Source organism: Paramormyrops kingsleyae, chromosome 2, assembly GCF_048594095.1.
Source record: "Paramormyrops kingsleyae isolate MSU_618 chromosome 2, PKINGS_0.4, whole genome shotgun sequence".
Classification (NCBI taxonomy): Eukaryota; Metazoa; Chordata; class Actinopteri; order Osteoglossiformes; family Mormyridae; genus Paramormyrops; species Paramormyrops kingsleyae.
The window spans coordinates 41,017,900-41,042,904 of record NC_132798.1 but is presented as its reverse complement, the minus strand read 5'-3'; the positions used below and the strand labels follow the sequence as shown (position 1 = coordinate 41,042,904).

The 25,005-nt window shown below is 42.1% G+C and overlaps 4 protein-coding genes across 4 annotated transcripts; 1 reads left to right on the top strand and 3 right to left on the bottom strand.

Annotated features, from left to right (window-relative positions):
* The first annotated feature begins 1,291 nt into the window (after positions 1-1,291).
* rpl6 (ribosomal protein L6) lies at positions 1,292-4,207 on the top strand. Its single transcript, XM_023832271.2, has 6 exons — positions 1,292-1,479; positions 1,671-1,769; positions 1,853-1,996; positions 2,373-2,421; positions 2,738-2,922; positions 4,026-4,207. Exons 1-6 carry the CDS (start codon positions 1,315-1,317, stop codon positions 4,176-4,178), a joined length of 795 nt encoding a protein of 264 aa, XP_023688039.1. The 5' UTR covers positions 1,292-1,314; the 3' UTR covers positions 4,179-4,207.
* A 599-nt stretch (positions 4,208-4,806) lies between these two features.
* On the bottom strand, positions 4,807-6,725 carry dynll1 (dynein, light chain, LC8-type 1). The gene is made up of 3 exons (XM_023832272.1): positions 6,597-6,725; positions 5,580-5,718; positions 4,807-5,128 (listed from the first exon to the last, which is right to left on the bottom strand). The coding sequence occupies exons 2-3, from the start codon at positions 5,709-5,711 to the stop codon at positions 4,991-4,993; spliced, it is 270 nt and encodes an 89-aa protein (XP_023688040.1). The 5' UTR covers positions 5,712-5,718; positions 6,597-6,725; the 3' UTR covers positions 4,807-4,990.
* A 792-nt stretch (positions 6,726-7,517) lies between these two features.
* Positions 7,518-13,675, bottom strand: polb (polymerase (DNA directed), beta). The gene is made up of 14 exons (XM_023832270.2): positions 13,453-13,675; positions 12,728-12,785; positions 12,538-12,604; positions 12,318-12,392; positions 11,979-12,037; positions 11,804-11,853; positions 11,525-11,576; positions 11,301-11,355; positions 11,022-11,094; positions 10,857-10,927; positions 10,546-10,632; positions 10,260-10,324; positions 9,216-9,355; positions 7,518-9,022 (listed from the first exon to the last, which is right to left on the bottom strand). The coding sequence occupies exons 1-14, from the start codon at positions 13,511-13,513 to the stop codon at positions 8,928-8,930; spliced, it is 1,008 nt and encodes a 335-aa protein (XP_023688038.1). The 5' UTR covers positions 13,514-13,675; the 3' UTR covers positions 7,518-8,927.
* A 1,958-nt stretch (positions 13,676-15,633) lies between these two features.
* Positions 15,634-20,938, bottom strand: enkd1 (enkurin domain containing 1). The gene is made up of 8 exons (XM_023832269.1): positions 20,846-20,938; positions 19,959-20,049; positions 18,571-18,795; positions 18,019-18,191; positions 17,392-17,520; positions 16,565-16,701; positions 16,342-16,478; positions 15,634-16,016 (listed from the first exon to the last, which is right to left on the bottom strand). Exons 2-8 carry the CDS (start codon positions 20,041-20,043, stop codon positions 15,856-15,858), a joined length of 1,047 nt encoding a protein of 348 aa, XP_023688037.1. The 5' UTR covers positions 20,044-20,049; positions 20,846-20,938; the 3' UTR covers positions 15,634-15,855.
* Positions 20,939-25,005: the final 4,067 nt, after the last annotated feature.

The window sequence follows — 25,005 nt, the reverse complement described above, 5'->3', positions numbered from 1 at the left end:
CAGTGAAGAGATAGATCTGGCCCTGCCTGAAAACCACATTTTTGTTTTTAAATGTTGTATTAATTTGCATTGAATTATGTATTGAATTATTTATTTGGCCATCAGAGTACTCTTATTGATTGTCCAAGTTAGCTGTGCACACTGTGCATACTTAGCTCATAATGAACCTGAAAAATATATTTGACTGTTATCACGTAATTTCAATATCTAGGCATAATGAGCAAGCAGCCGGCTTGTTCTCACCTACAGAGAGAAAGTTGGGGGAGGTGTAAAGAGAATTTACCCATGGGGATTGATAAAGTATCTATTATTATTATTGTTATTATTATCATCATCATCATCATCATCATTAGTAGTAGTAGCAGTAATAGTAGTGTAATTCTAAATTCCTGTAACATTCAACTAAAAACTACATAGTCCAGCAGGCAATGCGTGTGCGTCCTACGTCACGCAAATCTCGTTTATAGCCGTCAGTGTCCCGTATGTCGGTCTTTTTTTCTTAGTAAAGGTAAGAATGGTTCCTCCTCGTTCCTTTCTGGGAATTAATATCGTTAACCATCCTTGCGAAAACAAATTAATTGTTTAGTTGCTCGTTTATATATGAACATTTTATCAATGTTAATGTCTTTTAATGTGGAAATTACGCATTTCTTTTGCGCGAACATTTGATTAAATCAATGATTTTGAAAGCGTAGGCCCAACACCAGAGATAAGCACGCACAAAATGCTCCTTTTTCGCGAATAATTGTACGTTTTCCAGTACAATCAATATAAAAGTTAATCGTTGCCTTTCTGCTGCTGGCGGCATTTTATGTCTAAGAAGTTTTGTTCGGCTTCTTCCTTGTCAGTGTTACAGGGCTTATGGCTGTATCGAGCTGCCTGTTTTGAGTCCTTGTCGATGTGTAGCGTGAGTCGGGCCTCCGCACTAATATTTATGAATACACGAATGATATGTGCTCCCATTGATTACCGTTCGGTGTTTAACAACTTGTAAAAGCTGCTTGTCAGAAGCACTTCGGGTATTCAAGCGCCCGAAAAACTGTTACTGGAGACGTTTCTGCTGATGTCTTATAATTGCCCCGCATGCTCTACAGTAGGCGGCACATTGTATTTGCACGTTTTTGTCAAAAATTGTAATTTCGTTCAGATAGCCTTAGCTGAATTCTTTAACTGCTGGCGACAGATTAAATTGAACGTTGCGTAGCTTAAATGCCTTGCTGGTGTTAGTCGTATTGACTTGGCTAAGTTTTGCTAAGGCTGTAGCATTGCTGATGAGATGTTCGCTCCTAACTAGTACATTATCCTTGACCACAGATGGCAGAGGGTGATAAGAAGGTGGTGAAGAAGAAGAAGGCGGCCAAGAAGAGGCACTCGAGCCGCAACCCAGTGCTGGCTCGGGGGTTGTGTCGCTACTCCCGCTCTGTCATGTATGCTCGCAAGGCGCTATATAAGAGGAAAACCAAGGCACCTGAAACCAAGGTGAGTACATAATATTTGATGGGCCGGTGGGGCAGAGGTCAGGTGTGGTTCAGACAGGAATATGAAACTTGGAGGGGTCTCTGTACATCCCAATGCAGACGTAAACTCATGGTGTGTTCTTGTTCCTAACATGTAAGGGTTTCTGGGCAGCAATGTGCAGCTTATATGCATAATGGTGTACGTGTCCGTAGATTGAGAAGAAGTTGAAGGAAAAGCTGCCGACAACGGTCACAAAGACCGTTGGAGGGGACAAGAATGGAGGCACGCGTGTGGTCAAGCTGCGGAAGATGGTGAGACTGTGCGTCTCTTTGGGTTGGTGTGTTCACTCTCCCCCTTACATGCAGCTTTCACTGATGGCTTTTTCTCCCCAAAGCCCCGCTACTACCCCACAGAAGACGTTCCTCGCAAGCTCCTGAGTCACGGCAAGAAACCCTTCAGCCAGCACAAGCGGCGGCTGCGTAGCTCCATCACCCCAGGCACCGTCCTCATCCTGCTGATGGGCCGGCACCGCGGCAAGGTGAGCCCAGGGGGGCATACACACCGCTGCGCTTATCCTGCCAGAAATCCAGCCCAAGTGTATGTCTGATTGCTGCTTCTTAAGCCTTAAGCGGTGCCTGTCACCTCCTGAATCTGATATCTTTAGCTAAATATCTTTAAGGCTCTTTGCTGTTCATTCCAAATGAGTTCTTAGTGCCCTGTTTTGTGTGGAGGTACTACATTATACTGTAGTAAGGTAAGTCAGTCTGCATGCACAGTGTAGAACACATGGCCTGAACATTCAGTAAGTGGTCATTGGGACATGGGCTGTGTTTTCGTTCTTGGATGTATGTACAGTTAGTCATTTACTGTGAAAATCTGATATAGAACAATCTTTTATTTTCCCCCTCCCTTAGCGTGTTGTGTTCCTGAAGCAGCTGTCCAGTGGTCTTCTCCTTGTCACCGGTAAGAGTTGACTGATAGTCCTGTTGGACGTTGCTGTAACATCATTATACATGAGTCTTGCACTGTAGCTGTTAGAATGATGAGCAGTAAATAGAAAACAGGCTTGAGGAGAAAATGATAAGTTCTGACCCAGGATGGAGAGATGTTGTGTGTGTTTGTTTTTTTTTTGTGTGTGTTTAGTGTATTATCTGCAACTGATTTGCCACAGTGTCCTGTTTACCATTTTGAACGACTCTTGCCTCAGCTTCAGGCCTCATGTCTGAGATTAATGCTGGTTGACAATGACTGACGCCCTGTTTGATCTGTCCTTGCTCAGGGCCCCTGGTCGTCAATCGCGTGCCTCTTCGTAGAGCACACCAAAAGTTTGTCATTGCCACCACCACCAAAATCGACATCTCCACTGTGAAGATCCCCAGGACCCTCACAGACTCATACTTCAAGAAGAAGAAGCTGAGGAGGCCCCGGCACCAGGAGGGTGAGATCTTTGACACGGAGAAGGAGGTAATGTTCCCCTCGATACCATAAGACCTATGTGTTCTTTCTACATTCTCACTCTGAGTAGAATTGCTTTTCCAGCTGATTTACATGGTTTACGTTGTCTGGGAATATCATGCATCTGATCAATTGTGAAAATGTTACATTTAAACATGACTTGTCAGCCCTTATTTTTTGCTATCCTTTATGTACTTCTTGTGAGGCTCTGAACCTTCTGTTTGAAACAGATTTTACTAATGGGCAATTTTTGGGGATGTTAAAAGTAGTGATTTTATTTTTGGTTTTTACCCCTCTACAAGTGTGTAATCGTCCCATGTCTCAAAATCATCTCTTCGCTGTCACATTATCTGTTGAAGACATGATTTGAATTTTCAAAGAATAGGAGTTTAGGCTATTTGAATTTGCAGAACTGGTTTAAAGTATTTGGACATTCATTGAGAACCCCTCTGTATGGAGTGTTGGTGTGGTTTAAACTTGCTTGTTCAATTTGAATCTTCTCAATTTTAATATACAAGCCCTTTGAAATCGGGGATTGACATTTCTGAATTGACACTACACAATTCATTAAATGAAATTAAGTTTCTGCTGTTGGCTAATTGGATGTACATTGGCCTGCTACCCATGCAGATTGATGTGTAAAATTATTTGACAAGACGGGTCAAAATTGAACCCTACATATCTGACAAACGCTGTCCTGATCATAAGGGTCTTGAGTATCTTATTTACTTGTCGTAGTTTAATGGCAAATCATATTTAAACGGGATGAGTTTTTGGTATTTTTAAAAGTTCCCGATATGAATCTTCCTTGCTTGGCCATCTTCTCCTGGCAGTGATGTCTTTAAAGCTTTGTTTATTCCATGTTGGTACTACTTTGGGCCCAAGTTTGTATGTATACATGTAAGTGATTATTCAAGTGTACTGTGAAGGTGTGGCCATATACTGGGTACGGTTAGAGGCCAGATGTGCTTGTGTTGCGAAGGTTGCTGCTTTGAATCCTGTGACCAGCAGAGTTGGGCCTAAACCTCAGTTGCTCCAGGTTCCTTTGATACAGGTCCTGCTGTCTGACCTCAAGCCTTCCTCACTTAGTACATTTTCCGTTTCCCCCACAGAAATACCAGGTGACTGAGCAGCGTAAGATTGACCAGAAGGCTGTGGACTCCCAGCTGCTGCCCCTCATCAGGAAGGTCCCTCAGCTGAAGGGATACCTGCGTGGCTCATTCTGCCTCACCAACGGTGTCTATCCGCACAAGCTGGTCTTCTAAACAGTCTAATAAATGACATCCTGTCCCGACTCAGTGTGTGCTCATTCATTTTTGCAGTAACCCAATATGTTGGGGTCATGCAGCGGCTTGGTGGTCAGCAATTCAGCCTCTTGCCATCAGGGCTGCAGCTTCTCTTCCTCTTTGGTTTGCTGTCCATTTGTTGTGCCTGTGTGGGTTTGGTCCTGCCTCGGTGTGTCAGATGTCTGTAAATTTCTCCAGTGCATGTGCTGCAAGCCCTGCTATGGGGTATTTCCCCCCCCCCAGCTGGCCGGCATAGTGTACAGGCTCATTGACTTTAGTTATGGAAGGTGGGGTTAATATTGGCTGAAGCATGACTTAAGGTTTTAAATTACCAGTGATCTTTAAATCTGATTCCCTGGCTATGTTGCCCTTTTAGGCTATGCACCCTAAAGTTTCCCATTATGTGTGTTGTGACAGTTGGTGGGTGACGTATGTATGGGGGCCTTAGCGTTGAGTCTCAGGCTGGTTTGCAATATAAGCTTCAGTGTGTCTTATGCGTGGAAGAAATGCAGGGGCATCTATGAAATGCTATGGAAAGTCACTTACTGTAGCAAAAAATGCATACTAAGTATGAAGTCGTGGAGCTTGAATAAACCAGTCATGAAACTTAAGTAAAAAATTTATTTTGAGGACAACATTCTGCTATATAGAAAATAAATACAAGTCTTTACATGGCCATTTCTAACAGAAGCAGCACAGAAAAAATGCAGGTCCCTGTAACCAAAAAGGTCTTTTCTTGTCAGTCTTTCCCAGTCAGTTAAACTTCAGGGCTTTGCTGCTGAGCTGCAATTTCAGCCCGACTTGAACAGCAGAATGGCCACCTGACCCAAGTAGAAGTAGATGAAATGCTTGGTCTCATGGGTGACGTAGCTGCCAAAATTCCTCCCCACAATGCAATGCCAGGTGGGGTTATACTTCTTATCAAACTCCTAGGTGGAAAAAAAAATCTGAATTCACTATGCACCACTTCAAACACAACAAAAAAAAATATCTTAACCCCACCACCACCACCAAATAAGACATAACTGAGAAACATTAATGCAGGAATTCAGTTCAATGAAATGAATGCACAGTAAATAACAGCTGCACTGTATGTCTGACGGATATTGACATGCATGTAATCTCATGAGAATGCAGCATAGAAAAGGTCATGATGCAGTTTTTTCCTCCCACATACAATACAGCGGCAATTATAAAAAAAAAAAAAATCAAAAGCGGCGTTCACAATACTCCACTCTTCAGCGCGTGGGCACAGGCCCTTAGAACACAAGTGACCTCTCTGTTAATGTTTTCTCTCTATCATCTTTCTGGATACCCTTAATCTGCGCATCACTAGAGCAAATTAATTAAGGGGATTAATGACATGACGAGGCACGCTACCTTCTTGATGTAGGCGGCGATGTCCTTCTCGATGTTGTACTTCTCCAGGGCCTGGGTCGCGCACTCCACGGCGTCCTGCTGCATCTCCTCGGACATGTCCGCGTTTTTGATCACCGCCTTTCTGTCGGACATGGTTACGCTGCAAAAAGCGCAAGGAGCACATTCGTTAGCTGGACGTGGGGCATCCCTGCGGCACCTTGAAAGCGCTCCGAGAGATGCGCCAAGGGCGCGTCGTGCGAAATCATCGTGAAAACATTAAATATTTCATATGGACGTAAAGCGGAATTTAACAAAAATAAATCATGGGCAGATAACGAATTAATACCATACAATGTGAAACACACGTGGTTTCCAAGAAATTTTCGCTATTGTAACCTCACCTCATAAAAGCATAATTATCAACTCGGCTTCCACAAAACCTAACAGTAATGCAGCTAAAAGACATACTTCCAAGTACTTCTCACACCTGCGGGGTTGTGGGTCCGAGTCCCACCCCGAATTGTTGTGTTTTCTGTTTCCTCCGGGTACTCCGCTTTCCCTACGCGAAGACTCCAGGCAAACTGACGCCTCTCAGTTTCCCGTAGTGTGTGTGTGTCCCTGTCGCCCCGTCCCCCAGCCTTCACGAAAAGGCTCCCGATTACTGCAGACGGACGGATCCGCCCGTTTCACACCCGGAGGTGTTTCGGCCAATAATGACCGCAGCGAGTTATCCGTATATTCCACTTAAACACCACAGTACGTTAACATAAAAATAATAAACGACTAAGTTTGCAAAATCATAAAGTTGGTTATAGTTTTAAACGGCAGGTGTATAGAAATTACTAATAAAAAAAAGCTAAAATCAGTGGTTACCCACCTTCCACTATCGTTCTTTTAATTTGTTACCTAAATAATCAGAATTTAAATACTATTAATAATATAGCTTGAATTTTTTACAGAATGTAAAATTTTTATTCCGCTTTCTGACCGGTTTTATTAATATTGCAATACAACTTTGCAAGTACGGGAAAATGTTACCTGCTAGGTAAGTATCACAGACCACACGCCCTGCGAATCGCTTCGTCGCTGAAACGGACTCGTCTCGGCTCGGCAAATGGCTGGAGAATGCTTCAAGCATAACCCACCCTGTCGGCGCGCTATTGGTTCAAAAGAGCGCACACAACTATCCTATTGGTTAATCACTCTGAGTTTTGCTGGACTTTATGCCAGCATTTTATTTCAAACCATGATCCTTTGCGTTTAAGACGCCAGTTTTGGTATCCATGGTTACTTTTCATTAAAACAGCTCATTTTGCCCACCGCTGAGCGTCCTTTCATTGTTTAAAAAGTATTGGAATACCTGAATTATATGAATTATATGACTGAATTTACTTTTTGAAAGTGGACTGACACTTTTTAGTTTATAGTAAATGCTGCGTATATGACATACCCGATAGCGTTCCTTAATTCCTCGTGGCTGACCTACGCCCTTTGAAATTTTCTAGAACATTTGACGGGTAATTACAGGGCAACGCTGCTAGCAGCCATCATTCGGTTTTTAAAAGCTTTTACTTCATGTTGTCCTGGTCAAAACTCTTGTAGGGGAAGAAAGAGAATTTGAGTATTTCTTTAAATATTAATTTGTATAAAAGCATTACTAATTACCGAAGTATCGAAGTGTACATTTAATATTTTGTTATCCTGTTTAATTTTTAGACTATAAAACATTCAAACATGTTGATGCCTATCTTGACATTTTATTTCAATACCGTCGGCTAACTAGCTAACCGTTCTAGTGGGTCCACCGCAAAAATTACTGTAGTAAAATTTATGTATGCCCGATCGTACACTGGATATCAGGCGATAGTAAAACCAAGAAAATCACATTAGTTACAGATGAAGTATTTTTAGCACTACTTATAGCTTCTATATATTTTCTCAAGGACTGAAACAAGGACGTGGAAATAAATGTTTTTATTTCTCAAAAACAAATCCATTTTCCATGTATCTTAGCAGATAATTTGAACAACGTGTATAACATATCTATTAACTATGGAGCTTTATTTTTAAATAGCTACCTCATGAAAATACCATACAGTCAATATTGTTTTCCTTTACACTCAACTGACAAATAAATAAGTGCAATTATTTACTTAACAACAACAGTAACAAATGATATTCAGTTCCAGATTGGTATGGAACTGTAAGCTTTTTGTGGTCTATAGCACCTTTCTACTTTGACAAGCGTGTAGTAATATTACCTGTATTAGCAGCAGGTGTGCAGTACTGCATTTGTCCAAATACTCGATTCATTTGTCTGATTGTGACATCATGGCATATTCAATTTTAACACAATTTCCAAATGGCAAGAGCTATAATATGGCTAAAAGAAAAACATGCAATAGGCATTCAATCGAGAAGTAAGAATTTTATACTTTGTGCCAAGCCCAAAATGAATGAAGAGGTCGTTCATCATTGCCCTCAATAGTACATTTACGTAGAGAATTAAGTCATCTTACCTACAAAAGTACCAATACCATGTACAGGATTTTGCCTAATACTTACAACATGTATAATGCAACTGAACCTGTAGCAACTACAAGCTTTTAAGTGATACTTGTCTAACAATAATGACCCAGAACTGTGCCTGTTGCTGTTGCTCCATCTGAAACATGAAGAGGACAGAGAGGTAAACCTATGAGGATCTTTGTCTGAACACCATTAGCTCGTCCCTGAGAACTCGTAACATGAGCCCCGCCACGGACGTCGCTCCCCAAAAGGAGCCATTGAACAGGACAGTTACACAGTCACACTGAGTATTGGTTTACGTCTGCTCCTCCTGGGCCACAATTAACGCTCTCATGTACACCGGCGCGTTTCGGTACGATGTTCCAAAACAGCAGCAAAAGGAAACATTTCCATCTGAGAGCATTAATTGTCAGTGCTGCATGATTTTAGCAGTAATATCAAAGTCATCGCTCCTCCAAAAGCAGTAGAATGCTAGGCCGTTTCCCTGTATTCTTACTCATGAGTTTATGCAATCATTCATCTAGAAAAGCACTCTGACATTATCATAAGTTGTACATTGGGCATCACATTAAGTAAGCCAAATACAATATTACCTTCAAAAAGCTAAAAATTAGACAAAGTAAAAAAAACACGTTTCCAGAGACCTCCCTAAACTTTCTGCCATCTCTAAAGGCAATTTCTCCCAGAAAAGTGACCAAAATTAAAATGAAATCACAAGCACACACATGCACACAGTCCCCAAAACACACATATGTTCTAATAATCTGCAACAGTTTGATTTTGCTAAAATGGATGACAGTAACTAAGGCCGGAGTGCTTTCATGTGACCCCAGCTGCCTCTCATTCGCTGCGGTCTTTAGGCTCTCTGTATTTCCACTGGATGTAGTCGAAAACATCCTTCTCACTATCCACCGGCAGAGGTTCTCCTGCTACACCTGAGAACAACAACTGGGTGTTAATATCACTTGCAAACAACCAACAAATTCAATAAGTCTGATAGACATCCAGTGTATTAATATTATATAATAGATAGAAAATGTACCCTAATATCTAAAGAGAACATACTTGTGATTTTCAAACCCCCACAAAGATAAAAAATTAAGGTACTAACATGTGCTGGTAACCTACCAGTAACCCCAATTGGCCGGATGGTGTACTCATTGAGAGTGAAACCTTTCTCCAAAGCATGAGTTCTCATGTTCTTGTTGAAGATGTCACTGCCCGTAAAATACAGTACACCACAGTAGTACTGGTCTTTAGGGATCAATCTGAGAAGGAAATTACACACAGAAAATATAAAGAGGAAAAAGGGAGCCGATTTGATACTGATATAAGCTTCTCGAGTTTACTTGCCTCTTCTCAGAATACATTTACATTTTAGTCCTTAGAAAATGCTTTTCTATCCAAAGTGATACATTTTAATTACTGGGGATTAAGGGTCTTGCTTAATGGCCCAGCAGTGAAATCAGTCTATGAAATTTGTGACTTACTGATTGATTAAAAGTGCTTATTGCGAAGAAACAAGCATTTAAAGGGGCAGTTTGTGCTCCTGATAATACTACCTTAGTTAATACTAATTACAGCTCAATACTGCTAGCTCACCCAACATCAGTGAGCTAGCAAAAGTTAGCTCTCAGTCAAGTTGGATGCCACTGATGTTTACATTAGGTCATGTTGTCAAGAGCGTGAACGCCCCAGTGCTAACTTCTGCGCAGAGATACGATTACAGTGTGGGGTTCGGTAGAAAGAAAATAGTTTGTACATTAAACTGCTTACTACAAAGTCTGTGGATTATCTTCAATAACTGGGTAATGATTTCTGGTCAGAGACATTGCTGTTCGATTTTTGAAATGTATGCTTTTGGCACTTTAATTACCACAGAAAGAATGTCATTCACTTCCATTATATTCAAGAGAAGCCAAAAATTTCAACGGCCAATATCTCCAAAACTAAGTAATTCTCACCACACCAATCTAGATAGACAAATGGCCCTACAGCGTATCAAACATATGTTTTTTTTTATGGAGGAGATCTGGCCATTAAAAAGCCATAGTGAGTGACATGTTGCACTTTTTCAGTTCATATTTTGACACATTTTGATCCTCACCACAGACAGTGACTGACAGAGCACAATGATTTCATCCAGTAATGCCAATATGGAGATGCGTCTACCTGATGTCAATGCGGCGATGTGGGTATTCTTCTTCTCCATCGCCATGATCCAGTTGACATACCCCCTACCAAAGTCAGGAACAGATTTTTTGAGCCAAAACATGCAGCAGAATGCACAAAGCTAGCAGTGGAAAGAATGGCTAAATTCAAGGGGGACCAATAAAAAACAGCAAAATGTGTCAGACCGGCCAGTGACTGACAGCTTACTGCTGTGTGTTATGAAGTCTCATTCTACCATCTCTGGTTAATTCCAAGAGCAAAGAAAAGAACTGAAAGCACCACTGACCATGAACTTTGTGTCTCCTTTTGACAAGGTGTCAGTGATGAAGCTCAGTGACTCAAGGTGGTCGACCACATCATGCACAAGTTTGGGCTGCGGAAGAAAATATGAAACAAGGTAGGAAACGAGGAATTAGGGAACATAAGGAACTGCCCCAGCATTCTAATTCACTAAAGGGCTGGAATGGAGTCCCTCTCAAACCCACTGGCCCACTGGGGAAACGGTCCCTCCCCATACAACAGCCTAATGGAAATAACTAGAGTTGCAGTTTTGCATTTACATCACATTACCAAATATCATTTTCAGGTGACTGTTACCTGTTTCTCAGACTGAGAGGTAAAGTTTGGATGAGTCAGCAAGATGTCAATATCACCACTGGATTCAGCCCCTGGCAGTATGTGGACACATTACAAGCGAATTACGGGGGGTTTTACACGCCAACAAGCAAATTAACTATGTTTAAGTGAAAACCGTAGGCCCACCTCTCCGGTAACTTCCACAGATGGTTCCGATGTACTCTGGGTCCACAACCTCCAGCTCCTGGAGAATCAGAGCCTACAGAGAGGACACACAGGGGGAAGCCTGGAGTCAAGGATCCTGATGTATGATCAAAAGAAATTGCATTTCATGAAAAGGCATGAAGTTTCCTTTGTCTTGTATTTCCCGATAGTATTCATCACGAAACAGACACAACGTGAGCGTGGCTAGGTCGCCTAGTGATATCTCACACATTTCTAAAATTATACTGCTATATTACCCACCTCCATCTTTTCCATCTCAGCGCGAGGAATTCTCTTCTCAAAGTCCTCAAAGTATCTGCAGCACAGTATGTTAAATAACTACAATCATCTATTTCTTAATTACTAAAATTTACCAACACAATTAAATCAAAGGCAACAAACCTATTACTCATAATGTGTACAAACAATTACCCACATTCTTGAACAGACACTCCACCCAGAATAGATTAAATTAAACCACATACTTAAGTCCAATCTTTTGATGGTGATTAAGCTTGTGTTCATTCTTCTTCAGATCTGAAATTATAGTGAAAACTAGGTTAAAAATCACTATACATTTATATTCCAGCTACATTTTATATGAACACTTCAATGTTTCAAATTCTGAATAGCTGCATAACTCAATTTTCTGTTACACTATTTCAGTGCATTTGGAATAATGACAGAGTTAAGCTCATCTTCACTTATCACTCTGTTCTTGAGTCTCAGGCTTTTTGTAAAGAAATTATAACAGGAGAACGAACCCTCAAGTGTCTTCACACCCTCTTCCACAAACTTGCGAGCAGCTGCCGGGCTGTAGAGAGAAAGAATAAAATGTAGCATGCAATCAGAGTTGAAATACATCCCAAAAAACCACAAAGAAAGAAAGAAAGAAAGAAAAACCAAACAAATCAAACTACACAAAAGAAAAAGCCTTACCCAATGCCGGTGACCCTGGTAAGGAAGTTAATGGAACTGCTGGTATCATCATTTCGGATCTGTGAAAACCAGTGATATCAAAAACAAATTAACAGCTTGTTATATTTTTTATATGTATATCACATCAATTTTATATCATGTGTGTGTGTGTATATTTTGCCAACACCGTTTTATTTTATTCTTATGTTTTTATTCATCTTGTTCAGTATTGCACTGTTTGTTCTGACACCACCCCCCCCCCCCCCCCCCCGCCAAGATTTCACACTGTTCCGTAAGTATGTGTGAAATTACAAAGTTGAAAAGCAGATCCATAGACACACTGGCTGACATGTCATTCACCTTTTCTAACTTCTTCAGCTTTCCTGTGGCCAGAAACTCGTCAATCTTTTCTGCGATTTTCGCTCCCACTCCATCCTGTTGTCGACAAAATGTAAAGAGTGACTGACAAAAACATATATGGGAGAACGGAAAGAGCTGCTGAGCGTTAGATACTTGGTGTGACAGACACACAGCATTTTAATTGTCCTCCTATGTCACTCCAGAAGCACAGAGCCCATACCAATTTCTTGGCTTCTGTGCCACTTTTAATCTTCTCTGGGTATTTCGCAATGACAGAAGCAGCTTTCCTGTAACACAGGGGAAGAGAAGTGCAAGACAATGCCAAGTTTCATTAAAAATTCTGAAAATAAGCCAAGTTATTTGTTAGTTTCATAACATTAAGAAAACTGTCCACCACCACCACAGCTCACCTGTATGCATTGTACTTATGAATAGCTCGGTTCACGTTTCTCTCATAATTAGCCAGTTCTGCAGAGAGATCATGAAGCAGAAAGATAACAGGAAATTAAGCATGTTGGTTTTACCTATAGTTCTATATGGTCGCGCCCATTTTATTTATTTATTACTACCCATTATGTCACTGGGAACCCATTATGAGTCACTTGGGAACAGGAGTCCTTTAAGGTTTTATTTAAGATTATAAACAATGTAACTGCGAAGCACATGTAAAAACAGAATAACAGCTGTATGTAAAACATTGTCCATTGTAATATGGAATGCTTCGTTACTTATGTCCTCTTAACCAATCAGAATTCGTACGAAGGGGTTTTAATTTTTAAAGGCGGAAGAGAATCTTTAAGTGCACAGATACACACCTCTATTAGTACTAGTGTGCACAGTTATAGCCACAAAGCACGGCGGTTATTTCTATTGCTAAAAATATAATATTCAGATTTAAGAAGTACACTTTTAAGACTGTGTTGAAACTGCAACTATCATAGCATCCGTCGCAGTCATTATTCGAATAAATGACTGGCTGATTGAGTACATCTAAACGACAAAATACATTTTTATTTCATGATCGGCAGCTATACAGTACGATGATTTTAAAGTGATATTTCTGGGATTTAATACAAACACCATCATGCGAACAATACAGAAGCTAACTGTTAGCAGCTAATGTTTTGCTTCGTACCTATAAGAAAGTCTGTGATTCCTTCGTTCAATTTCTCTTGCGGCGCCTTCCTTTTACTCATCGCTTTGTATAGCTGTTTTGTACTGAGATCGGTGACTCAAACGGGATAATTATGCAAGAGAAGAAAACTAAACCCAGTCTTGCACTGACATTCGTTTGAACAATGAAATCTTACAAAAAAAAATTCCGTGCGTGCGTGCCGCATACTTACGTGACAACGTAAGGAACGTAAACGGTTATTCTTCTTCGACGGTCAGTCACCTTCATCTAACACAAGTGTGCTGCTCTCTGCTGTGGGCTATGGGAATAACTGCCCAGATGCGAAAGGATCAGTATTGAATAGTCCTGATCTACATGACCTCTGGGGTAATATGGTATTCTTCGTTCTCGTAGGATAACCTTCACAGAAGTGATGTGTCTACTTGTGTATCCTACTATAAAAAATTGAGTTTCGAGAACAAAATAATATACTTGCGTCTATTATAGATTCCTTGCTAGACCAAGCTTAATTTTCTGAACTTGAGTTAAATACAAGGATGGCCCCTGTTTTTAAACGCACTACAGTCAGGATTCTGAAAACAACAAACTGAAAATAGGAAATGGAGGATATTTTGTAATGATTCATATTAAAATTTAATTTGAATTCCATTATGAGTGTTGGGGGTTAGCACCATGTTGAATATGGTAAAAAAAAAAACACAAAACCAAGTCCTCGTATAAGAAAAAGCACAAACAGTAAGAAAAATACCTTAAATTGACAAACTTAAAACTAATTATATAAATTCATGCCATGATTAATTTTCTTCTAGGGTAATTTTAATAAATATTTGGGATCAATCAAATTTCACTGAACTTTGAATGCAAAGAAAACATATACAAACTCCATGCAGAGAGTGGAGATTTAAACCAGGGCAAGTAATGTCAATACTAATTAATACATTTGCAAGTTTATAAACACACAGACACTTTTCTTCTTTATTTAATATACCAAAATGTTGTACTAATCCTGGTCAATTTAAGGAAAGTCCTCCTCCTCATCATCATCTTCTTCTTCCCATCCCTCGCCCTGTTGAGGCTTGCGGGGGCATCGTGCCAAGCAGGTCGGATCTGGTCTTTTTCTGTGGCCCTGGGTCAGAGGTCGGCAACCTTTTTAAAGCAAAGAGCCATTTGCTCCTAAACGTCTGACCCAAGATTTACAAAGAGCCAGAAGGGGGATTGAGATACGATTTTTAATGTGATATGTGTATATATGCATTTAACACAAAAATAAAAGTTAAAGTACTTACAAAAACTCAAGTTTAAATCACTCGGACACGTAACAGTGCAAAGGTGACTAACAGCACAGCGCAGTTTAGTTCTGTAGCGATAGTCTTCGCCCTCATCCCTCCTTTTGTTTGGCCCTGCGGTCGTCTGCCCTTCACTCTCCACTTCAGTACTGTTACTCTGCTGACCCAGCAGCGCAAAATGTCCTCACCACTCTGAACTCAGCTGGCTATAATATGCGATTCGGAGAAAATATAATAATTTCCACGGAGACCTGGGAAGGCGTGGTGACGATTTACTACAAAAAGTACATGAAAGAATTAGGAATCCTAATAAACGTTGAAGCATACATCCAATCTCAGGTGCTTAAAAAAACTCCGGAACGCATACCATTTAACCAGAGACGTGATCTCGTTTTAGTGAATGACTTTGAGGAAGATGTAAATTATGCAGTGAAAACGTAACAGAAGCGTGTGACGGACTGCTTCATTCACATATAGCTAAAGAAATATCTAAACGAAAAATAATAATATTAAACCATAAATGAATTATTTATCTTTACGAAAGTATTACATGATATGTTAAGACATGAAAATGTGAATTCGTCTATCATTATGAGAAGAGACGCAGCCACGTGTTAAAAACGTAGCTCGGGAGCCGCGGGTTGCCGACCCCCTGCCCTGGGGGATCCCTAGACATTCCCAAGCCAGCTGGGAGATTTAATCCCTCCAGTGTGTCCTGGGCCCAGGGGGACAAGCCCGGAATCTCTCCCCTGGGAGCCGTCTAGGTTGTATTCCTGTAAGATTCCCGGATCACCGTAGCAGGCTACTCTTGATCCGAAGGAATAACAATTATTTTGTTGCCCTCCAGATCTAGAAAACTTCTATTACAAATTAATCTCCTATATTTTGGATCATATTTACAGATTGTCTCATTTTCTATTTATTTATAAAGAGTCTTAACATTGAAATGAGATGATAAATACTATACATTTGCTACAAAACACATATTTACAATGTGATACAAAAATGGACAAAGAGTATTGCTCTTGATAGAAAATATTATCTGGTCTTTCAGTCTCTCCCCATGCTGGGAATACTGACTAATACTTTATCCTAGGAAGACATTTTGCTGGCTTTACTAAGAGTCGATCTTGACAAACACTTTGTCCCGGGAAAAGACCTTGATGGCCTCCTCTACTTCAGACAGCCTGCGGTCTAGCTGAGCCCGGCGATTCTGAACACTCAAGGTATCCACACGCACGGGCAGGGAGAGGAGCTCGGTCACCAGGGACCGCTGGGCTGGGGAGGAACAGGGAGAAGAGACTCAGACCTGGGTGCAAGACGAGGTAAAGCGCGACACGGAACAGGATGGCCAACTGGACGAGAAAAGCGACAGGCTGCCCCTTAAGAACCAGGGCAGCACCTACGATGTGCAATGCCCTCTGGAAATGAATTAGCCCTTCCTAAATTGTGCCACAAGCTAACACCGTAAGCATTCCAGAGTAAACTGGCAGGCAGGTCGCATACTGTTTGGTATGTTAGAAGTACAAAAGTATCAAAGGAATATACAGGCCTGCAAATCTGCAACTCAGCGCTGCAAAGGAATTAAAACTAAGCAGCATACTTTCTTTCAGGGACTGAAGTGTTTCCTGTCTCTCCTTCTCAGACATCAGAGTGTGTCCTGCAGGGATAGATGGGTCGGGGGTGTTCCTTCTCTTCTCTTCCTCCTCTTGTCGCCACTGTTCCTTCCTCTGCTCCAGACTGGAAGAGGCAGGAAGTGAGTGAGGGAGGCACACGGACTTCCTCTGGCTTCCAGGGGTGCCGGCGGGCGGCTTAGCGTCACTCACTATTTTGGTACGCGCCCCTTCTGCGCACTGGGCAGCTTCGCCAGCGACTGGAGGGACTGCGAGCGCCGCAGGGCTGTCTTTCCTGCAGCATGCATGTTGTGCCTCACAAAGTCCATGGCCGTCCCGCACACACGCATCTGCAGAGCAAGGAGGACGCAGGCAGCATGATGCTTACACTCTAATAGGCTGAAAATGCCAGCTTATACTAGGAGGGGCTCTGTGATTCCATATCTGAGTAACAAGAATACTATATACTATAATAGTATTTATATACTATACAGAAATTATAATAACAATACAGTTTTATAACAATATGGTGTGAGACGGAGTGCTGAATGGATCTGCAGGACAATACTGCCAAGCCTGCCGGACATCTAAACCCATCAGTGCAGGATCAGGGGAAAACAGATAATTGCAGACACACCTCGGCCAAGACATAGACTTTTCCAGTGTTTGTATTCAGGCAAACTCCAGCACCATAATGCTGAACCATAATGAGTCCAAGCCATAATGCCAGGACTGAGAGGCTGAGGAGAAGCTTTTGCCCTCAGGTCATGCAAACTTTAAACTCTGCTTAGTCATCGTTATATTCTGTACTTGCAGTACCCAGGGTTCATGGTCTTAAATTCTGATAATTATGTCACTCATACTGCATTTGTATTTTACTGCCATGCTGTGGAAGGGTTCTGCACCTGTTTGCTAACTTCATATTACACTCATACATATACTATTGTCTCCCCCCACTTTCATATGGTTCTGACCCCAAACTGATCCGATATTCCCCACACATCTGCCGCTCCTGTTGACAGCACAGGCCAGCGCCTCACCTCGGCATCGGGGGCGACCAGGCTGTGGGAGGAGGCTGCGCGGTGCAGGCGCGGCGACCCCTGAGCTCCGCTGCCGGAGTGCGCTTTAAGAAAGTTCTGGCACTCGGCCTTCTTGGGGGGGGCAGCATCCTATCACCAACAGAATGAGAGAGAGAGACAGAGAAAGAAAGAGAGAGAGAGAGAGGATGAGCAGTTTGCTTGAGCCGATTACATTTTGCAATCTCTCTGTCATTCCCAAAACTGGCGATCTGAATCCGGCCCGAGACACAGTTGGATGCAGACCGCACGATCAACCCTCCCAATAAATTTTATCATCAGGGGAACCCTCCCCCAACTTCCCCATCGCCAATTTTTATGGCCAGGGTCCCGCCCCCCAGGCCACCGGATTGGCTGTGCGCTGCTGATGGAATTTCGCCCCCTGCTATAGATGATGCATCTGTTCAGAGATCCCAACATTTACTTCTGAGCAAATGTAAATGCTTTGGTTTGAAATGTAAAACAAGCGCAGTGCTCTCACTTGATAAAAGCAGCTTTTTATACCCAGATCAAAGTATTTTTTGTTATATGCTGCAGGACATGAAAGGTGTGTGCTGCATAGCGTCTGCGAGTCCAGCTGTCCTCCCTTACCTGCAGGTGAGCCATCAGCTTTGATGGGACGCTCTGGTACTTGGAGGAGGTCCAGAGTGCCTTGACGGGAGTAGGCCGGGCGCACTCCCTCTCGGCCTCCAGCTCTCGGCACCGTCTCTGGATCGCCCTTAGCCTGCGCACATTCTCCTTGCCATAGTCCCGCGGCTGAGCCTCTGGAGAATCATGGCGATAAGACAACAGAGGCTGTGTGTGATGGGAGCTCAGCTTCAAGATGCCCAACACAGTTTGCAATGACTTATAGCCCATTCAGAGCCCCAAATATATGGACCAAATCCATTATCATCATCATTATTATTATTAGTTTGTATGTATATGTGCCCTGTGAAAGACTGGCATCCCACTCAGAGTATATGACACCTAGACTAGTGTCCTCTGCTGCCTGGGACAGGCTCCAGCCATCTATAACCATAACTAGACTAAGTGGTTTGAAGATCGATGGATTATTATTTATTAATTCCTCTATATTACAGTCAGGCAATCAATAGTGAGTATTTTTTAGACAGCAGTAAGTGCACAGGTATTGATTCATACTTGATCTGATGGGGTTAGGGTTGAGAGAGACCCCCTCCAGCTTGAGAAGGACCCCCACTACTCCACTCTGGCTTTTCTCCCGAATGTGGGCAGCGCCAGCACCAATGCGAGGGGGAGGGGCTGCACGTGCACTGTAGCATTCTGGGTATAGGGAGGGGTCAGGGGCAAGTGGCCCCGAGAGCAGAGCTTGAGCTGCCTGGTGGTTTCCCTCCAAACGGCCCCTAGCTGGAAAACCAACGGGGAGGGGTCCTTAGAAGACTGACAAGAAGTATAATAATAATAATAATAACAATAACAATACTACAGCAATAAGAATGGCACTGCACAGGATGCATTGTAATACAATGCACCAATATAAATAATAATTAAGCCTTTGATCTGTTCAGTACATCATTTTCGGTTCAGCACACACAATCAGATAAATGAATACCTTTATTGACACAAGCTGAACCTACGTTTAGAAGCAGATGTTCAACATGGAAAACATTATACTGATTGTGGCTGTGAGTCGGTTACAGTTTATGCTGGTTATAGTCAGTCATAATCAGATGTTTGGGAACATTTTGGTTTCCCAATAAAGTACACCAACACTGGACAGCGTAGTTTAGATGAAGACTGTCTGTTCTGTTACACTGCGGCATGTTTGCAGGGAAATTCTGAATGGGCTAAAAAAATAATAATGATGATTAAAAAATACAGCTAAAGGGGTATCACTATAAATATGCAACCATACTTGGTAGCAGAGAACACGGGATTTGGACGGGATGTGGTTCATTACGATTATTATGATTTTCTATTTTCGAATTTTAAATTTGTTTGACAATGTGCAAATAAGCGTGTCTTAGGTTTTGTTATTCAGACACGTTCACAGACCCAATGCCTTTGGTTTACATCTGTTGCTAATTGTGTTTGCACTGAATTTTGTGAACTTTTACACCCTTCCTCAAACATGTAAGGAGGAAAATCATCCAATGACCAAAACCTATTTAGAGAAAAGTAATTTTTCTGTCTTTGCCTGACCAAAAGTTGTGCTTCTTATATGGAAATAATGTTTCCATAGTTTCACTTTCATACTTCATAAAATAAAAAAGGTGATAAACGGCCACCAAAGATAAGGATGCAGTAAGTCGGCCTTACAGTTCATACCTTGGTCTAGTTTTGGTGGTACAGAGCATGTTTGGATCATCCAAGTTATCTTCCTTTGCCAGTATGTTAGAGGGCTTAAAATTAGCAGCTAAAGTAATCCGCACTAAGCAGACATCCCAGGTTTAATTTCTGACTGGTGAGGAGATTAAAGCCAACAGGAATCGTTTCATTTAATTTTTCAGGAATCCCAGACGTAAGAGGTCCAGAACATCTGATAGTTCTTCATGCTGTCTTTGTCTTACCAGAGGCGGGCTGCCTGTAGTACTGAGGAAAGAGCGACGGATCCGGAGGGATGGGGCCAGATATCAAGGAAGGACCTTCACACATTTTCTACTGTAACAGAACAAAGAATATTACACTGTCAATACATGGCAGCAAGTCATTCGTAATGCAACCATTTATTTCAATTAACTCCGTATGCAAAGCCTTTTGGAGCGCCGATAAGTACAGGGTAACGGCAGGAGACAGCCTACCCATGACATACGTTAACAAATTTCAAAGCTCAGACTCATTTATTTACGGAGACATATATGACACATAATTTGCAACCTCCCACCGCAACTCTGACACAAGCTCTCAAAAACTAATTACTGCTTATCAGCAATAATAAATCTATCCACTGGACTTTTTGCGGGGCCTCTGGAAAGAGTGATTCCCTTGCAAATACGTGTGGGGTCCGGGTGGGGGTACTTGAGCACTTGCCCTGTACGCCTGAACGAATCAAAGTTCACCCCCTTCGATGTCCCAAGTGCCGCTTTTCGATAACCGACGATCACGCAAAATCTCCCGAGACGACCCTCCCGCCCGGCACGCCCCCTGTTCGAGCACCTGCCCCTCGAAAATCTGTACATGTCACGGCTCATATGTAATGGAAACGATCTGTAAAAACACGTCCCAGATCGATCTTATTCAAACGTAACAATATATCTGTCTGCGTATCTCCATCCTCAAGCTATACGCTTGGCTGTTTCTCAGCTAACTCTTCAGCTACTGTGAAACGCATGAAGTCTGAAACCATGACAACCAAAAAAAAACAACCTTCGCTAAACGGTAAACACTATTAGTGACATTATTATGAGTTGTTTCACGCAAATTAACATTAATTGTGCGAGTACCATGGAGCAGTTACCTGAATTAGCCAAAAGTTGCCAGGAACTGATACTAAACTCCTGCCGTTGAATTAGAGACCGTGAAGTTGCCCATTGTTGCCTACTGCGCATGAGTCACGACCGACCAATCAGATGACGGGGTTTTGATGCCGAGAGCGCAATGCATGTGTGTGCAAGCGAGCAGTCACTGTTCACGGTGCCTGTGTATTGCTCTACCCATGAAACCTTTAGACAGATACAGCTTTGTTTTACAGTTTTTTACAATCGCTATGACAGTTTTTTCAAAACATTTAACAAGTTTCCTAAACTCTTAACACGGTTAGCACAACATCCGTCTTTGTAGGCTATACAATTAACACATTTCTTGTTGCTTTGATACAAAATCCATACAGTTAACACCAATTTAAAATGCTTGAACTTCTTTTACACACAAGCTCAACCAAGACCAAAACAATGTAATTTTACAGTCAAATTTACATATGCTTTCACACTGTATGTCAGAACAGATAACATCATGTTCTAAACATAACTTATATAGGCTAAAGTCAAAGTGAACAGCTGTTCATATTGTGAATTGAAACACAAATATATTCCCTGTATTTTATTCCATTGCCAATGAGAAACAGCTTATTGCAGTTATGCAAATATATAAATCACAGCTGATTCCCATCTAGGAACCACACACGGGTGTTGAGGTTTTTCCAATCACATGATCATATGTTCTAAAAGAGGACTCTTTGGGCTGATCTTGTGTGGAAAAGGAACGATATAGAACAACACAAAGAGAGAGAGAGAGAGAGAGAATGAATGAATGAATGAATGAATGAATGAATGCCTGCACGAGGGAGAGGAAGACGAGTACCAGGACAATTGAGAGGAGTGGGGCAAGGTAGAGGGAGAGGAGTTAGAATGCGTGGTGGCGCTCAAAGAAGGACCAGAGCTAGGGTAACTGATCAAATAAGAGCTACTATCATTGACCATGTCATAAACCACGGGCTATCATACAGAGAGGCTGGTGAACGAGTACAGCCAAATCTCAGCCGAGACACAGTGGCATCCATTATCCGTATTTTCAGCGAAACCAACAGGTAGGATATTGCTTCTCCTACAGCAAAGTGTAAATAATTTTACCATTTACTGTATTAGAGTGACTGTATGCCTCCGGTCTCTAACTGTATTTTGTCCCTCTAAGGATTAAACGTCTACCTCCCTCAGGGGGCAGAGGGAAGCTCTTGAATGAAGAACAGGAACTTGCTATTGTCAACATGGTGATTGCTGACAATGAAATAAAACTGAAGGACATTCACTCCAGAGTTGTAGAGGACAACCTTGTCTTTGGGAACATTGCAGCAATCAGCATAACATCCATTTCTCGGACTCTAGCTAAACACAGAGTCCGAATGAAACAACTATACAAAGTTCCTTTTGAAAGGAACAGTGAGCGCATCAAAGAACTCCGTCACCAATGCGTCCAGGTAAGGTTATGCAATACAGTCATTACTGTACTATACACAGTGTGTTTTGCAGTAAACTACTCTATAAACCTGGAGTGCATTAGTACATACAGTAGATATACAGTACAGCACAGCATTTACATACACTGTGTGTAATTACTTTCAGAGAGTCATGGAGTTGGAGGCTAATCAAGTCCCATATGAAATTATCTATGTTGACGAGGCTGGCTTCAACTTGGCGAAAAGGCATAGCTGTGGGAGAAACGTAATAGGCCAAAGGGCCACAGTTACCGTGCCGGGCCAGAGAAGAGCCAACATCACCATGTGCGCCGCAATCTCCAACAACGGTGCACTCCTGCATAAATGTCAGATTGGCCCCTACAACACCGACCACCTTCTCCTGTTTTTAGAAGACCTGCACAAAAGACTGGTGCCAGAGGTAGAAAGGGGACAGGTGGGAGACCACTTGCCAATATACACTCACCTAAAGGATTATTAGGAACACCATACTAATACGGTGTTTGACGCCCTTTCGCCTTCAGAACTGCCTTAATTCTACGTGGCATTGATTCAACAAGGTGCTGAAAGCATTCTTTAGAAATGTTGGCCCATATTGATAGGATAGCATCTTGCAGTTGATGGAGATTTGTGGGATGCACATCCAGGGCACGAAGCTCCCGTTCCACCACATCCCAAAGATGCTCTATTGGGTTGAGATCTGGTGACTGTGGGGACCATTGTAGTACAGTGAACTCATTGTCATGTTCAACAAACCAATTTGAAATGATTCGAGCTTTGTGCATTATCCTGCTGGAAGTAGCCATCAGAGGATGGGTACATGGTGGTCATAAAGGGATGGACATGGTCAGAAACAATGCTCAGGTAGGCCGTGGCATTTAAACGATGCCCAATTGGCACTAAGGGGCCTAAAGTGTGCCAAGAAAACATCCCCCACACCATTACACCACCACCAGCAGCCTGCACAGTGGTAACAAGGCATGATGGATCCATGTTCTCATTCTGTTTACGCCAAATTCTGACTCTACCATTTGAATGTCTCAACAGAAATCGAGACTCATCAGACCAGGCAACATTTTTCCAGTCTTCAACTGTCCAATTTTGGTGAGCTTGTGCAAATTGTAGCCTCTTTTTCCTATTTGTAGTGGAGATGAGTGGTACCCGGTGGGGTCTTCTGCTGTTGTAGCCCATCTGCCTCAAGGTTGTGTGTGTTGTGGCTTCACAAATGCTTTGCTGCATACCTCGGTTGTAACGAGTGGTTATTTCAATCAAAGTTGCTCTTCTATCAGCTTGAATCAGTCGGCCCATTCTCCTCTGACCTCTAGCATCAACAAGGCATTTTCGCCCACAGGACTGCCGCATACTGGATGTTTTTCCCTTTGCACACCATTCTTTGTAAACCCTAGAAATGGTTGTGCGTGAAAATCCCAGTAACTGAGCAGATTGCCCGTCTGGCACCAACAACCATGCCACGCTCAAAATTGCTTAAATCACCTTTCTTTCCCATTCTGACATTCAGTTTGGAGTTCAGGAGATTGTCTTGACCAGGACCACACCCCTAAATGCATTGAAGCAACTGCCATGTGATTGGTTGATTAGATAATTGCATTAATGAGAAATTGAACAGGTGTTCCTAAGAATCCTTTAGGTGAGTGTATGTTATCACATGGGGCAATGTGGCATTCCACCACTCCCGTGCAGTCACAGCCTGGTTTGACACCCATCCAAGGATGATGTCCCATTTCCTTGCCCCTTACTCCCCTTTCCTCAACCCCATTGAGGAGTTTTTCTCAGCCTGGAGATGGAAGGTTTTTGACCATCGTCCACATGACCAAATGTCCCTCCTGGATGCAATGGATGCTGCATGCCAAGACATCACAGCTGAACACTGCCAGGGGTGGATAAGGCATGCCAAAAGATTCTTCCCATGATGCCTTGCCAGAGAAGATATCAGGTGTGATGTGGATGAGAACATGTGGCCAAATGCAGAAGACCGAGCAGAATAGAAGATTACTTTGTTTTTTTTTTATTACAATTCCGGTGCTTTTTCTGTCTTACAAGCCACTTGTAATCTCTGAAGGCTGGCTTTTTGATAATTCCACCATGAGTTAGCTGTGTGCAGTGAGGTACAATATGATCGAAACAAGTTCAGTTTTACATCAGAGCAAAATCCAAACTTTCTAGATAGTACATTTGCTTGTGCATATAACATCCGACACTGACGATAGATATGCTCCTCATCATCAGACAGGCGATCTGTGATCACATGACCCAGATACTTTATTTCATCTGAGACTCTCAGTAAATTGTCAGACAACTTAAAGTCCAGAAATATCATGCATTTGTCTTCTTTAGTTCGGCAGATCATAATTACACTTTTTGCCGTATTATATTCGACATCATGTCGTTCACCGTAGACAGAACACACATTAAGGAGATGCTGGAGACCAGCTGAACTTGGGCTGAACACCACTAAGTCGTCAGCATACATTAGGTGATTTACTATGGTGCTTCCAACCATACAGCCAGTTCTACACATGTTTAACTGCTTAGAGAGGTCATTCATGTAAAAATTAAACAGAACAGGTGATAATATGCTTCCCTGTCTTACTCCATTACATACTTGAAAAGGTGCAGATATACAATTGTCCCACTTGACCTGCATGATCTGGTTGGCATACCAAAAACACAAACATCTAACGATATAT

Bases quoted from the DNA above. Each gene is read 5' to 3' on its own strand.
- rpl6 (XM_023832271.2), top strand. From the start codon at position 1,315: ATGGCAGAGGGTGATAAGAAGGTGGTGAAGAAGAAGAAGGCGGCCAAG. The intron at 1,997-2,372 runs GTGAGCCCAGGG...CCCCTCCCTTAG, and splicing joins TGGGCCGGCACCGCGGCAAG to CGTGTTGTGTTCCTGAAGCA. The intron at 2,422-2,737 runs GTAAGAGTTGAC...GTCCTTGCTCAG, and splicing joins TGGTCTTCTCCTTGTCACCG to GGCCCCTGGTCGTCAATCGC.
- dynll1 (XM_023832272.1), bottom strand. From the start codon at position 5,711: ATGTCCGACAGAAAGGCGGTGATCAAAAACGCGGACATGTCCGAGGAG. The intron at 5,129-5,579 runs GTAGCGTGCCTC...TTTTCCACCTAG, and splicing joins TCGCCGCCTACATCAAGAAG to GAGTTTGATAAGAAGTATAA.
- polb (XM_023832270.2), bottom strand. From the start codon at position 13,513: ATGAGTAAAAGGAAGGCGCCGCAAGAGAAATTGAACGAAGGAATCACA. The intron at 12,393-12,537 runs GTATGGGCTCTG...TGTCGACAACAG, and splicing joins GCACAGAAGCCAAGAAATTG to GATGGAGTGGGAGCGAAAAT. The intron at 10,928-11,021 runs GTGGGCCTACGG...ACATACTGCCAG, and splicing joins CTGTGGAAGTTACCGGAGAG to GGGCTGAATCCAGTGGTGAT.
- enkd1 (XM_023832269.1), bottom strand. From the start codon at position 20,043: ATGTGTGAAGGTCCTTCCTTGATATCTGGCCCCATCCCTCCGGATCCG. The intron at 18,796-19,958 runs GTAAGACAAAGA...TTGGTTTTCCAG, and splicing joins CTACAGGCAGCCCGCCTCTG to CTAGGGGCCGTTTGGAGGGA. The intron at 17,521-18,018 runs GTAAGGGAGGAC...TGTTGGTGATAG, and splicing joins AGCTGATGGCTCACCTGCAG to GATGCTGCCCCCCCCAAGAA.